We start from the raw sequence: 13187 nt of genomic DNA, 5'->3' as shown, positions 1-13187 counted from the left end.
CTGCCCAGGCTGTATTATGGGGGATCTAGGTTGCATCCTGGGTGGGGTGTATGTGTGGGGGATCTAGGCCACCTCTTGAGTGCTATCCCAGCTCTATCATTCTGCAGGGTGCTCCAGACCCATCCTGGGGCGGGGGTGGCGGGGAGGTCTGGGTGGAAGCCCGGCTCCATCAGTCAGGCTGTAGTGACCACATGTCCACACAGAGCCCCTTAGCAACAGCTCTGACCCAAGCCCCCAAAGGGGCCAAAGAAAATGTCCTCAGTGATAGTAAGACACTGGCCACCTGTCACCTGCTGCTACTTCTCTGGGGCCCCTTCTGCTCTATCAGCGCGGCCAGTGTATTCACATCCACCACGAGCTCTGGACACCAGTCTAAGCTGTGGCTTCTGGCCCAGAAACCCCTACCACAGTTACTTGACTTGGCGCTAAAGCCATGAAGGCCACCCTTAGGTGGTAGAACGTGGGCACCTCTCTGTTCCAGGGAGTCCCGCAAGCACACATCAAACCAAGCTCACTGTCATTGAGTCGGTGCCAGCTCATGGGGGCCCTTTCGCATAAGGTGGAACTGCTTCTGTGGCTTTCCAAGGCTGTGTACTTTCTGGAAGCAGCCAGCCTTGTCTTTCTCCCTCAGAGTGGCTGCTGGGTTCCGACCACTGACCTCTGGTTCAGACCCACTAGTGGTTCTGAGGGAGAGAGAGGAGGCTGTTGGCCAATGTTGGAACTGATGTGATGGCAGTGGGTTTGGGCTTTTGTTTGCTCTGTCCTTGAACAGATCCCTAGTGGTGCAGGGTGTAAGTGCTGGGCTGTTTACAGAAAGGCCGATGGCTCAAACCCACCAGTCGCTCTGTGGGAGAAAGACGAGGCTGTCGCTTCCAGAAAGACCTACAGCCTTGGGGACCCACAAGCGTTCTGCCAGGTCCTGTCGGGTGACTTTGAGTCAGTGTCCACTCATCACAGTGGGTGTCCTGGTCTCTCCTTGAGGACATCCTATCACCCCATGTTTGCACCCCTCAGTTCCAGGCATCCCTTGCCCTCTGGGTCCCAGGGCAGGGGTGGGCAGGCAGAGTAGAGTCAGGAGAGGAGCGGGGCTGGGTGGGGGCCTGGAGGAGTGGGGCTGAGGGCCGAGGGGGGCTGGGGAGCAGGCTGGTGGGCTGTCCCTCTGATTTGACCTCTTCTTCTCTCTCTCACACAGGGCCCTCGAGGTCTGCTCGGGCCAAAGGGCCCCCCAGGCCCTCCTGGACCTCCGGTAAGTCCTGCTGCACCTCTGCCCTGGGCAGCCACGGAGCTAGTGGCCCGTTAGGGTCTTTGGGCTGCTCCTCGGAGGACCGGCTAGGACAGGGCTCTGAACTCTGCAGGAGCTGGACACGTCCTCCTGTCCCCTGCCACTCCATCCCCTCCTGCTGTCTTGGGGGACTCCAGCTGAAGGCTGAGGCCCCAGGCTCCAGATTCACTGGGGCAGAGCCAGCACCCCCTGCCCCCGACTCTGCCCAGCCCGTCTCCTTTCACTACACAGAAGGTCTGCCAGGGAGGCACAGGTCCCCACAGCTGACAATCGGGGATAGGGGGATGTTGGGGTCCAGCCTGCCCTTCTCACAAAAGGGAGCCCATCCTCGGGCTTGCTTTAAGGTCGGGGGTCTGAGCCAGGGGGGCTTTCTCCTGGTCCTGGGGTCTCTTCTGCATCCTGTCTTTTGTCCTGTCCCCAGGGTGTGACAGGCATGGACGGCCAGACTGGCCCGAAGGGAAATGTGGTGAGTGGGATCCCGGGACATGGCCTCCCAACAGGTGATCCTGGGGCTCGTAGAGGGTGGAGGGTAGGGATGGGTGCTGCTCTCAGAATGAGGAGAGGTGAAGGGGGCTGGGCGTGTGGCTCTCAGAGCATGGCGGGATCCCATGAAGGGGGTGCAGCCGAGTGTCTGTGACCAGTTCCTAGCCAGCCAGTACACATGTGTGTATGTGGGGGGCGGTGACCCCCCCCCCCCCCGCAGGCCTGTTGAGCTGTGTTGGAGAAGGCCGTGGTGCTGTGCTGAGCAGCCAGGAAGGGGCTCTGCTCACCAAACGCCGCTGGCTGCTGATCGAAAGGCTGGCGGGAGTGGGGGGTGAGGGGGTGGGGGAGCCCGCCCAGAGGCACCTCAGGGGAGCCAGGCTGGCAGTGGTTCCCTCTAGTGCAGCGTGGGCCCCGAGGGGGTTCCTCAGGCTGCTCCCGCACACCTGGTGCTCTCACGCCAAGAGGTCGCAGGCATGCGGTCGGTTCCGCTGGGGGATTTTCTGACCAGAAAGAAACTGGCAGTTTCCCGGCCATGTTGGCATAAACGAACCAGTGCTGCTGACTTGGGGTTCATGTCCGTGCCTGAGATCTGGGGGTCTTGGGTCCTGTGTGGGCTGTTCAGTGGGGTCAGGATCAGATCTTGGAGGCCTGCGGTCTTGGGGAGGGCGACCTTGGGTGTGGGGCTGCCTGTGTGGTCCTGTGGGGTGGGGGTGGGGATGAGACCCTCAGGGAAGGGCTGGCTCAGGGCAGAGCCCCCTGCAGCACCCTTCCTCCTATTTCCACAGGGCCCCCAGGGAGAACCTGGCCCCCCGGGTCAGCAGGGTAATCCAGGTGCCCAGGTAAGTGAGCCTTTAGGGAGCTGGTGGGTCAGGGCCAGAGGGAGTTGTGCCCAGGTCCCAGGGGCCCAGGGGCAGCAGGAGGTGGCCGGGTGTGAGGGTGGACTGGCCCCAGAGGGCAGTCTGCATCCTCTGATCCTGACCTCTCCACTCTGGTCTCCCCTTGCAGGGTCTTCCTGGCCCCCAGGGTGCCATCGGGCCTCCAGGAGACAAGGTAGGGGTCCGAGGGGGCGAGGGCAAAGGTCCAGGGGTCAGGCCAGGGCAGCAGGTGGGACCGGGCCTGGGTCCCTGAGGCTGAGCAGTGATCAGGGAGGAAGGTCCTTTGCCTCCGGATGTGCTGGGGGCTCCCGGGCTCAAACACACAGAGCAATGTGTCCAACGGCAGCTGTGCTTTGTTTACCTGGGATGGCCATGGAGCTGGACGCTGTGTGCATTCTGTGTGTCTCTCTGTATCTGTGTGTTCTGCCTCTGTGTGTGTGTGCACCTGTGTGTGTCTATGTGTGTGTCTGTGTGTCTGCCTCTGTGTGTGTGTGCGTGTGTCTGAGTCTGGCAGCACCTAGGCCATGTCCTGTGAGTGGGGGGTGGGAGAGGGTACTCGGGTGGTGGCTCCTTGCTGGAACTGGGTTCCAGCCTCAGACACCTGGTGCCTGCTCACCCCCCTGCCCCCTTGCTGCTCAGCCTGTGACAACCCTGGGGGGCTTGTCAAGCTCAGATTGGACCCACCAGGTTTCTGACTGGGCAGGTGAAAGGGGCCTGGAATATACATTTCTAACGAGCTCCCCAGGAACACCATCCACTGGTCCGTGGGGACCACACTTTGAGAGCCATGGCCTGTCCACTTGTGGGTGTGGGTCTAACGGGCTGAGGGTAACAGGCCGGCCCAGACGAACTGCTGAGGGACCCAGGAGGCTGGGCACCCTGCGGTGGCATGGACCAGTCCCACAGCTGGAGGGTGTGCAGGGGGAGGGGCTGCACAGTAGGTTAGACTCCTCCTGGGTGCTGGCGGCCTTGCCACAGGGAACAGGGCACCCCTCCCTGAGGTATCCCGTGTCCCTGGGGCTTGGCAGAGAGGGTGACAGCCTCGAGCCGGGGACCCCAGGTATGTCCTGATAGGTCTCTGCTTTGTCCTAGGGCCCCTTGGGGAAGCCAGGACTCCCAGGGATGCCGGGCGCTGATGGACCCCCGGTGAGTACCCCTGCCACCTCTCCTGGGCTGTCCCCTTCCTGTCCCAGTGCGGCGCTGGTGCCACTGGTCACCCTCCTCTGGGCTGATGGCAGACTCCTGTCCCATGGAGAGAGAGATCCCCATCCCTCAGGGGTCCTCGGGCTTGGGGTACACATTCCTAGCAGGCCTGGGAGTCATGGTTTTTGTGTGTCCTTCCATGGCCACAGCTCATCCTGGGTCCCTCCCGATAAGGGGCCCTGGCTGCACCCCCAGACTGGGCTGTGCCATGTTTGCAGAGTGGGTGGGTGGGTGGGGGCGCAGGTATTTTTGGGGATCCGTGCACCGGAGTGGGAGGTGATGATGAACGCTCTCGCGATGTGTGAGTGCACGTGCCTGCACTTGGGGGCAAATTAGCCACCGCCTGGAAATATCGGGATCCGGCTGGTGGTGACAGGGTGGCGAGGGGGGGGACGGGGGTGCGACTCGTGGGCCCCCCCACCTCCTCCGTGAACAGCTGCCAGGGCGCTGGGTGATTCTTTTTTTAGTGTATCCAGTATGTGTTGAATAGAGACCCAATTTCAGGAAACCAGGGGAGAGGGTTATTTAAGACGCAGTGCGTGTGGCCGTTTTAATCTTACCACAAGAACAACTCAGAGGGGAGGTGGACCGAGCTCTCTGCTGCCTGGCGCCTGGCATGCGTCTGTCTCCACGAGCCTTGCCACCCCTCCACACGGCTATTCCACCGACCGGGGGCGGGCGCTGTGCTCTGGGGACCCCTCACTCTGCCCGGGACGCTCTGGGTGCCTCGTTATGGTTCTGAGAAGGGACCCCTGCAGCCCTTCGCTTTGCTCAGATTCACAGATTCACAGGTTCCCGTGGCACTGCCACACAGCCGGTCACGGAAATTAGCTCAGCCAGCGACAACCCAACGGAAACCACCCAGCGCGTCCCCGGGGGTCGGCTGCTGGGAGTGCAGGCCGGGCAAGCCCCTTTAGATGGTTCTCTGTGGATTCTGTAGCCCCGAGGGAGCCTGGGCCTGCAGGGAGGAGGCCCCTTCCCAGTGAGACCCCCAGTGGACTTCTGATAAACCTCCCGCCTCCCTTCCCATCTGTGATGACGGAGGCAGCCCTCGGCCCTGGGGACCAGTTGGGACCCCGACTAGACTCTGAGCCATAAGTTCCCAAACTAATCAGGCCCATCACCCCTGTTTAGAAACAGCACATGCCTCCCTGCATCCAGGCAGCGAGAACCTGGATGAAGTGTGGGTATCTGATTTTACACACTCACTCACTCACTCCCCTACCCCTCTACTCCCCCGTCCGGAACCTTTCCAGCACACCCCAGGCAAAGACTCATCGTGGAGAAAGGCTAGTTAATCCTGGGGGACATACTCGTCCGCGGCCCTCTTCCCCGGGATTTAAAGGAGAGGGAGCGCGGGCTCCTGGGGCACCGGGAGTGTGTATGTGCTGGCCCGGCATGTCACTGTGGTGACGTGCCAGCGCGTCAGTGAGGGCTCACCGCGAGCCAGTCGAGCAAACACCCCGGGCCTGCGCCAGCCTCACGGGGGTTGTGAAGCCTGAACCTGTTGCTACGGCCACCGTGTCAGTCCGTTTGCCGGAGGGTCGGGCCCCACGGCCTGTTCCCGAGGAAACTGAGGAAGTTGTGTGCCATGTGCCCCGGCCTAGAGAGCTCTGTTGCATTTCTTAATCAGAAAAAAAACCAGGTACTGGCACTTGAAGCGTTATTATGTTTCCATTATGCTTGCTACAGAATATTGAATAAATGCACACAGCTAGGGAGGAAAGGGGAAACGGCCCCAGTTCTTACTGTGGAAAAACACTATTGTTTATCATTCCGCTGTGCTTCTCAGCCACCTGGCCCTCCACCCCCTCCTTCAAGGATTTTCAGTAAGAAGCCTTCCCTCTGTTTTCCTTCCCTCTTCAGTTGACTCACGTTGATACTTTCCATGTAAATTGTGTCTAAGGAAATGCGGGCAGACCAGTGCAGGTGCTCGGCCATGCGTTAATCCCACACGCGGGGGCGCTGGTGAGCGGAGGCTGGCCTCCCTCCCAGCCCAGGATCAGCGAGCATTGCACACACTGACAAGTCAGTGCATCGTGAAACTGGCTTTAACCTGCTGAGCAGCTCTGTGGCACGCTGGGTAAAGTGTTGGGCTGCCAATTGGACCGTCGTCGGTTCAAACCCTCCAACCGCTTCACAGGAGAAAGATGAGGCTCTTTGCTCCTGTGGAGCTGGACAGCCGCAGAAAGCATGCCAAGTGAGCTCTACTCTGCCTGCAGGGTCCCTGTGAGAGGAGGGAGGGGACTGGACAGCAGGGGTCTGGTTTTCCCTGATCAAGAAGGCCTGGGAAGGGGCAAAAGGAGCAGCTGGAAGCTTGAGACTCCAGGGTCATGGCTCTCTCTCCTTGGGAGCGAGCAGGGGCGGGGGGGCCCAGTGTCCCCAGCATCATCATGGGGTGGGCCCAGTGTCCCCAGGCACCCCTTTGTCACAGGAACGCTGGGGCGGATAGTCAGGGGTCTTCAGAGCTGTTTCCCTGCACTGCGTAGGCTCTCTCAACCTGCAAGGCACCTGGGTGTGGCACCCCCACAGAGAACCGGGAGCATCAGGGCTTCTCATGAGTGACAGTGTCCTGTCTCCACCTGGCCCCATCTCTGTGTCCCCCCAGCGACCTGGCCCCACATTCCTGCTGCTGGACTGGAGAGCCCTGGGGCCCGGTGCTCACAACAGAGGGTCCTGCGTGGCCACCTCATGCAGAGGCCAGCAAGCTACCGTGTGCAGGAGGTGGGCTGTGACCATCCTGAATTGGGGGCCACCTGGCAGTGCCAGGCCTTGCCCATGCTCACTGGTTTCTCAGACCCTCCCCTCTGTCACCCTTGCTGACGAGGCTCAGTGCATGTCTGTGGCACTGCTTTGGAGGCCGCGGAGGCCCCCTGCTGTTAGGCACTGAGTGGGCCTGGCCACCCTCTTCACGCTCCCTGTCCTGGAGGTAGGAAGATGAGAGGGGGGCCTGGCCATCCCCACCCAGTGCTGAAGAGGCTGAGTGTGTAGAGATGGCTGTGGACTAATGGAAGCTTCTCTCTTGTGACAGGGGCACCCCGGTAAAGAAGGTCCCCCAGGGGAGAAAGGAGGACAGGTGAGTACCTGCTACAAGTCTGCACCCCTCCAGGGAGCCCCAGAGAGTAGGCTCTTGCCCCACCCTTCCTCAGCACCTTTGTCATTCCCATTCTTGGGAGTTCCCCCACACTGGTTACACAGGTCACAGGGGCCATCAGCAGCCCGCAGTGCCCGGCACCCAACCCTGGCCTTGGTGGCCTTGCCTTCCTGGGTGGGGGTGGAGGAGTGGGCAGGGGCAGCGTTGATACTGACCCAGGGCGTGCACGGGAAGCAAGGGGCTGGGTAGTCCCTTTGCCAGTACCTTTGGGATATCCTTGCTGGTGGCCACGGGGACACATGCGGGTGGGAGGTCCAAGCCAGTCATCTGGCTTCCCACTCGAGACGGAGCTAAAAGCCTTTTCCCTCTGGTTTTAGGGTCCATCTGGCCCCCAGGGTCCCATCGGCTATCCAGGCCCTCGAGGAGTCAAGGTGAGAATCTTTGGACTCCAGGTCTATCTGGGAGGGAACAGTGGATGTATGGGGCAGGGCTTGACAGTCACTTGTTCAACCTCCCTCTGGCTCACAAGGGGCGGGGCTTGTCAGTTCACTGGTTCAGCTTCCCTCTGGCTGACACAGGGGCCAGGGTTTGGCACGTCTCTTGTTCAATCTCCCTCTGGCTGTCACCAGGGCAGCCCTGACCTCCTTATCACATGTGTGGTGATTGGGCCCCCAGGATAGAGCGATGGAGCTGTGGTCTCAGAAAGGGCTGGTCTGGTGCAGGGTGACACCTCTAGTCTCCTGCCTTTTCCCTGTTAACTGGGTTGGGTCTTTATGCTGCTGTGACCCCAAGCCCCTGGGGAGATAGGTTGTATTTTCTCATGGGTCAGGGGCCAAAGTATGAGCTCGGGCTGCTCGCTGAAGGAGATGGCTCTCTGTGGGCTCTGCGGAAGGTTCTAGTCATCCAGCCTCGGTATCTGAGGGAGGCTCTCTGTGGGCTCTGCGGAAAGCTCTGGCCTGGGCTCCATAGTCCAGTGCCCCTCGTCCCTTGTCCCTCCACCATCCTTACATGATTCTGTCTTTCCCAGTGGGCTCTGTCCTCTCTGATGTCCCTCAGCGGAGATGAGGTTTCGGACACCCCTTTCCCCCTACACACTCACGTGCCCTCCTACCATCACCACGCCCACAGTCCAGGGGCCTGCACTCCGGTGTGGGCGGGATACTGCTCAGACCTAGCAGTCTGGCTCCCCTGAGTCCTTAGTGTAAGCTCTCACCCTCCCGGAGCTGGGTGGAGGAGGGGAGCGGGGACCCTTCCTGTCCTTCTGGGCCATTTCCACCCTCACTGACGAGGGGCAATCTCTCCCTCCCGCTCTTGTTCCTGCCGAGTTAAAGGCTCTGGGAACCTCGTTACATGGCCCAGGTCTCAGAGCAATATCCAGATACAGCCCAGCTGTCATATCCCCGATAACCCTGTTTGCTTCGGCTGTGTGATTCAATCTCCAGGTGCCCCTTGGGTCCGCCTGTGCACATTGCTATGCAGAGGGCCGTGGCCCAGCACATGAGCACTAGTGGCTCAGTGTCTTCACATTGGGCTGCTCATTGTGGTCAGCCATTCGAAACCACCAGCAGCTACTTGTGAGAAAGAAGAGGCTTTCTGTTTCTATAAAGAGTTACACTCTCAGAAACCCACAGAAGCAGCTCTGCCCCGTGCTACAGGGTCCCCCAGCGGAGGAGCCCTGCTGGTGCAGTGGTTGAAGCACTCCACAGCTAACTGACCCACATCTTCATGGGCGGGGGGGAGATGAGACTGCCTCCCTCGTACACATTTACAGCCTCAGGAACCTTTACAATGGTCTGAATCTGTCCTGTGGGGACACTCGGAGTCGAAGTTCACCCAACAGCAGTGGACGGGGGTACCCTGGGGGACTTGTGTGGTGGTGGTGGTGGTGCCTGCTTCTCCGGGAACCGGATGCAGCTGAATCAGAGAGTGCCAGACATCTCTGCCCTGTCCCAGAAACACAAGCCAGGTGTCTGGCTCCCTAGTGACTGCAGTGTGACTTTTTGGAGAAATGGGGCTTTCTTTCTATTGAGCGATTTGTATGCAAACAGCCTCTGACACACCTAGTCCCTCGAGGGGCCGTGGAGCCCTGAGGTTTGTGGAAACCACCCAGCGTCATGCTAGGCAGGACCCCACCTGCAGTCTGGGGGTCAAGATGTCCCAAGTGGGGAGAGACTCCAGGGGATGGGGAGCCCGGGGTGGGGCAACCTCCTGCCTGCCTGCAGCCCCTCCCCGCCACCCAGTGCCTTTCCTAAGGGCGATGGTTTATCGGAAGTGCTCATGGTGGCGGCTCTGTGTGTGGTTTTGCACACGTTCCCGCCACATAACCAAGACCCCACCAGTGACCGCACAAGGCTAATTGCACAAAGCTGCTTCATGGGTCTGGAGAAGGTGTTTGCACAAGACAGTCACGAGGCGCGACCAGATCTCGCTTGTCGGTTAGAATTCGCTCTCGGTGTGCGTGAGCCTTCCAGTCAGACTGGAGGCCGAGCGGGGAGGGGGCCGGGACGGGGAGCTGTTTTCATCCAAGAAATAGATCCCCAGGTTCTCAGGCGCTTGAAGATGTAGGTGCTCTCACCTCCCAGGGAGCCGTGGGCCTGGGTGGAGGTGGTGGTGGGCAAGAGGGCACCGCTGCAGTCTTCCACAGAGGCCCTGGCTGCCCCCAGAAAAGGGGCCCCTTGCTCCTCACCAAGCTTTAAGCTGCCTCCGTGTCTCTAGGAGCCATGGTGCCAGGGATGGGGGGTGGGGGCGGGTTTAGGCTTTGGGCTGCCAACCAGATGGCGGGCGGTTCAAACCTACTCAACTGCTCTTTGGAAGCACACTGAGGATGCTTCTGAACAGGGCTTGCCATCTCTGGGACCCACGGGGGCAGTTCTGCTCTGTCCTGAAGGGTCGTCGTGAGTGACACCAGCAGGTGAATGTACCAGCACCCAGCACTGCTGCCCCAGCTCTGTGGGGAGTCTGCTGGGCTGGGTCCCCAGCCTTGTCTATGGACACTCTCCGGCCATGTCACCTTGTCCCTGCTGTGTGCTCAGCTGGAAGCTGGCCTTGGAGGGAGGCCCTAGCCTGGGCTCTTTGTTCAGACGACCCACACGGTACAGTGTGGTGCCTGGTTCTGACTCCAGTCCTGTGGAGAGTGGGGCCCATGCTGGGGTCTGGTGTGGGTGGTGGGATGCAGGAGGCTGGGCCTGCCTCTGAGAGGGCTGGATGCGGGAAGCAGGCCCCAGGCGCTGGGCTGCCCTGGTTCTCCAGCAGCGCAGGTGGTAACTGCCCCTCCCCTGTCCTGTGTCCCAGGGCGCAGACGGCATCCGCGGACTGAAGGGCACCAAGGGCGAGAAGGTGAGTTCTGCCAGGTGGCCTGGGGGCTGAGCGCCTGGCCCAGAGCGCCCTTCAAGGGCCATTCAGCCTTTCAGGTGCAGTTACGGGGCAGGGGGTGGGGCCTGAGGTCTCCCGGGGGGGGGGGGCGACTCCATGGGGAGTAAACTTTGTTACCAGAACTGGTGAGTGGTCATGGACAGACTGCGGTCCTGCTTCATCCCTTTCCCCTGGTCACACTTGTCCCTTAGCCTGACACAGGGCTCCTGGGGAGAGGCTATCTGGCCAGGTGTCACCGTGTGTCCCTCGGGGGCCTGAGATGGCCTCGGTCAGGGTGGTCAGTTGCCTGTCCACAGCCTCAATATTTCTTGTGGCCACAGTGGCCCAGTGACAGCACCTGGAAGGAGGCCCTGCAGAGAGCCCAGACGTCTGTCAGCTGAGTGGCCCAGGCCTGTCCATTTCCACTCTGAGCCATTGAAACAGATCAAGATGCGGCCCCCGAGTGAGCGACAGATGCTAGCCAGGGTCCCAGGTGACCCCTGAGGGGAATGTCCGAGCAGTGGCCTCTGCAGTTCCCTGGGGTGAGGGCACTACGGACAGCAGACCACTGAACTCAAGGGACTCCCTGCCGCCTGCACCATCACAGATGGCCAGCTGGGACAGCCCCTGTGCCCAGGGACGTGACTGGTTTTAGCCGTCAGCGGTCACTGTCTGGCCAGCTCTGCCTGAGGGAGGCACTTTGCCTGCCAGAGCTGTGCCCAGTACAGCCCTCCTGGGCACCCTCTCTCAGCACCCTCCCAGGGGAACCTCCCTGGGCAGTGTGTTGCCAGCAGCGTAGGTTTTTAGGGTGCTCTTCATCTTCATCCCCTCTTCAAACTCATCACCCAGGCCTGGGTCTGCCTGTGAGGCAAGGCTGCAGGGCAGACTTCCCAGGGGGTTAGTTCCGGGGTGCTGAGCATGGCCAGAGCCCAGCTGGGCGGGTTCAAGATGCGGGGGACTCATGGCCCCGACTGAGGCCCCGTGTGCCACTGCCCAGGGTGAAGACGGCTTCCCCGGCTTTAAAGGCGACATGGGCATCAAAGGAGACCGGGTGAGTGCTGCTCTGTGGACTGGGCTCAGGTCCAGAGAGGCAGATGAGTCTGTGGGAGGGGCTGAACAGAGTGGGCTCCCCCTGGGGGGTTTCTAACGGGGGGGGGCTTCTCTGCAGGGAGTGCGGATTAGGGTGTGGGGGCAGTGGCCTGAGAGTGGGCTATGTGTGGTGGTCTCAGCTGCTTGATCTTGGGAAGTGGCCTGTGGATCCTGCTGGTCAGCAGTTGCTCAGGCCCAGAGGCTCTAGACTTTGAGTTGGTTCTTGTGGAAACTGGGGGGCAGCAGATGCAGGTGGGAGTGGGTAGGCTGCCTCAGGGAGTGGCATCGAGCAGAGCCAAGCCAGTAACTTGCCCAGCCTCAGACTCGCGTGGTCAGCTGCAGGGTCAGGGCCTTGCCAGGCTCCCTGGAGGCTCCTCATACATGCTGCCTGGGAGCTGTGCATACGTGCATGGGGGTTAGAGGCCGGGGCTCCTTCCTTCCCCTCCCCTCACCTCCCCTTCTCTGACTTTCAGGGGGAGATTGGCCCACCTGGTCCCCGAGGAGAGGACGGCCCTGAAGGCCCAAAGGGTCGAGGTGGTCCCAATGGCGACCCCGGCCCCCTGGGGCCCAGCGGGGAGAAGGTGAGCAAGGCAGCACTGGTACCCAAGCCTCCCTGCAGGGGGCAGACCACGGGCACCCCTGGGACTCTGGTTTTGCCTTGGGGACACAGCGGTGCTTTCTCATCCTGCCTGGGCCCTGCTGTCCACCTCCATGGAAACTTCCACACCCTGCCCTCTGGGGGAGGAGGGCAGCGCCCCCACAGCTTTGAAAGCACCTGCCTGGTTGGCAGGGCTGGGGGGAGGGCTGGGAGCCTCCCCCAAGGCCGGACCCCTCACCGGCAGCTCAGGTGGTCACCGCAGATGAGAAGCCCTCTGACCTCTTCTCTGGGGACCTGTGTCTGAGGCTAGGCCGGGAGTGCCAGGGGCCCGCTTTAGCTCCTGCCCTCCTCCATGATGGCCATGCCAGGTCACTCTCCATCCAGACATGCTGGCTTCCGCCTGCCGGTGGCAGAGGCCAGGTGGCACTGCCTAATGCAGCTCTCATCTCTTCCAGGGCAAGCTTGGTGTCCCAGGGCTGCCAGGGTACCCAGGAAGACAGGGACCCAAGGTAAACCAACAACATCCTGACCTCCTAGTAGCTTTCTGGGGAGACTCTTGGGGTCCTGGACCGCTTCTGTCGACACTCCGTACTGTCCCCTCCCTGGCCTCATTCTGTGTCCCCCCAGGCCTTAAGGAGATGAACTGAGTAGAGACTGCAGAGAAGGGGGCAGACCTGGAGCTGAAGGTGGCAGGGTGCCCCCTTGCCCCTCTTAGGGACTTGGAGCTGCTTCTCCTCTTGATCCGACCTTCTGGAAGATTCCAAGGTCACCTGTCCTTAACTGAGACTCAGTGGGAGGCAAAATCCTTCCAAACAAGAAATCACGCTCTGGTAGAAGCCGAAGTCTGCCGGTACCTCCCAAAGGCATTGGCAACCATGAACACACGATCATCCCGCTGTTCCCAGTTCCACAGCTCATTACTCATGGCTCTGCCATAGAACCAGCCAGCTGCCTGGCATGCCAGACGAGGAGAGGACCCGGCAGCCACTTGGAGACCCCCTGCTGTTTCTGAGTGCCCTTTGCCCAGGCACTCCTGCCCCCAGTGCCTGGCTTCCTCAACAGAGCGGGTGTGGACTGGGCACTCAGTCCAGGCGGTTCTGTTCCAGCCAGGGGCCTCTGTCCTGACCCTTCCTTCCTGGGCAGGAGGACGATCACGGCTGGTGTCTGAGAGAGGCCTCTGTGACCTAGCTGACCCACCTGCAAACCTGGTTA

At 61.0% G+C, this 13187-nt stretch overlaps 1 protein-coding gene across 2 annotated transcripts in view; it reads left to right on the top strand.

Annotated features, from left to right (window-relative positions):
• The window catches only part of COL5A1 (collagen type V alpha 1 chain), a 120075-nt gene that overhangs the window by 66325 nt on the left and 40563 nt on the right, over nt 1-13187 (top strand). For both annotated transcript variants that reach the window (XM_075559834.1, XM_075559833.1), the window contains exons 21-31: nt 1193-1246; nt 1704-1748; nt 2551-2604; nt 2771-2815; nt 3733-3786; nt 6875-6919; nt 7315-7368; nt 10229-10273; nt 11286-11339; nt 11851-11958; nt 12431-12484. In XM_075559834.1, coding sequence (XP_075415949.1) covers nt 1193-1246; nt 1704-1748; nt 2551-2604; nt 2771-2815; nt 3733-3786; nt 6875-6919; nt 7315-7368; nt 10229-10273; nt 11286-11339; nt 11851-11958; nt 12431-12484 — 612 coding nt within the window. The remainder of the gene's footprint in view (nt 1-1192; nt 1247-1703; nt 1749-2550; nt 2605-2770; nt 2816-3732; nt 3787-6874; nt 6920-7314; nt 7369-10228; nt 10274-11285; nt 11340-11850; nt 11959-12430; nt 12485-13187) is intronic.

The sequence above is a fragment of the Tenrec ecaudatus genome, chromosome 10, assembly GCF_050624435.1.
Source record: "Tenrec ecaudatus isolate mTenEca1 chromosome 10, mTenEca1.hap1, whole genome shotgun sequence".
Classification (NCBI taxonomy): Eukaryota; Metazoa; Chordata; class Mammalia; order Afrosoricida; family Tenrecidae; genus Tenrec; species Tenrec ecaudatus.
This window is presented reverse-complemented; position numbering and strand designations above follow the sequence as displayed.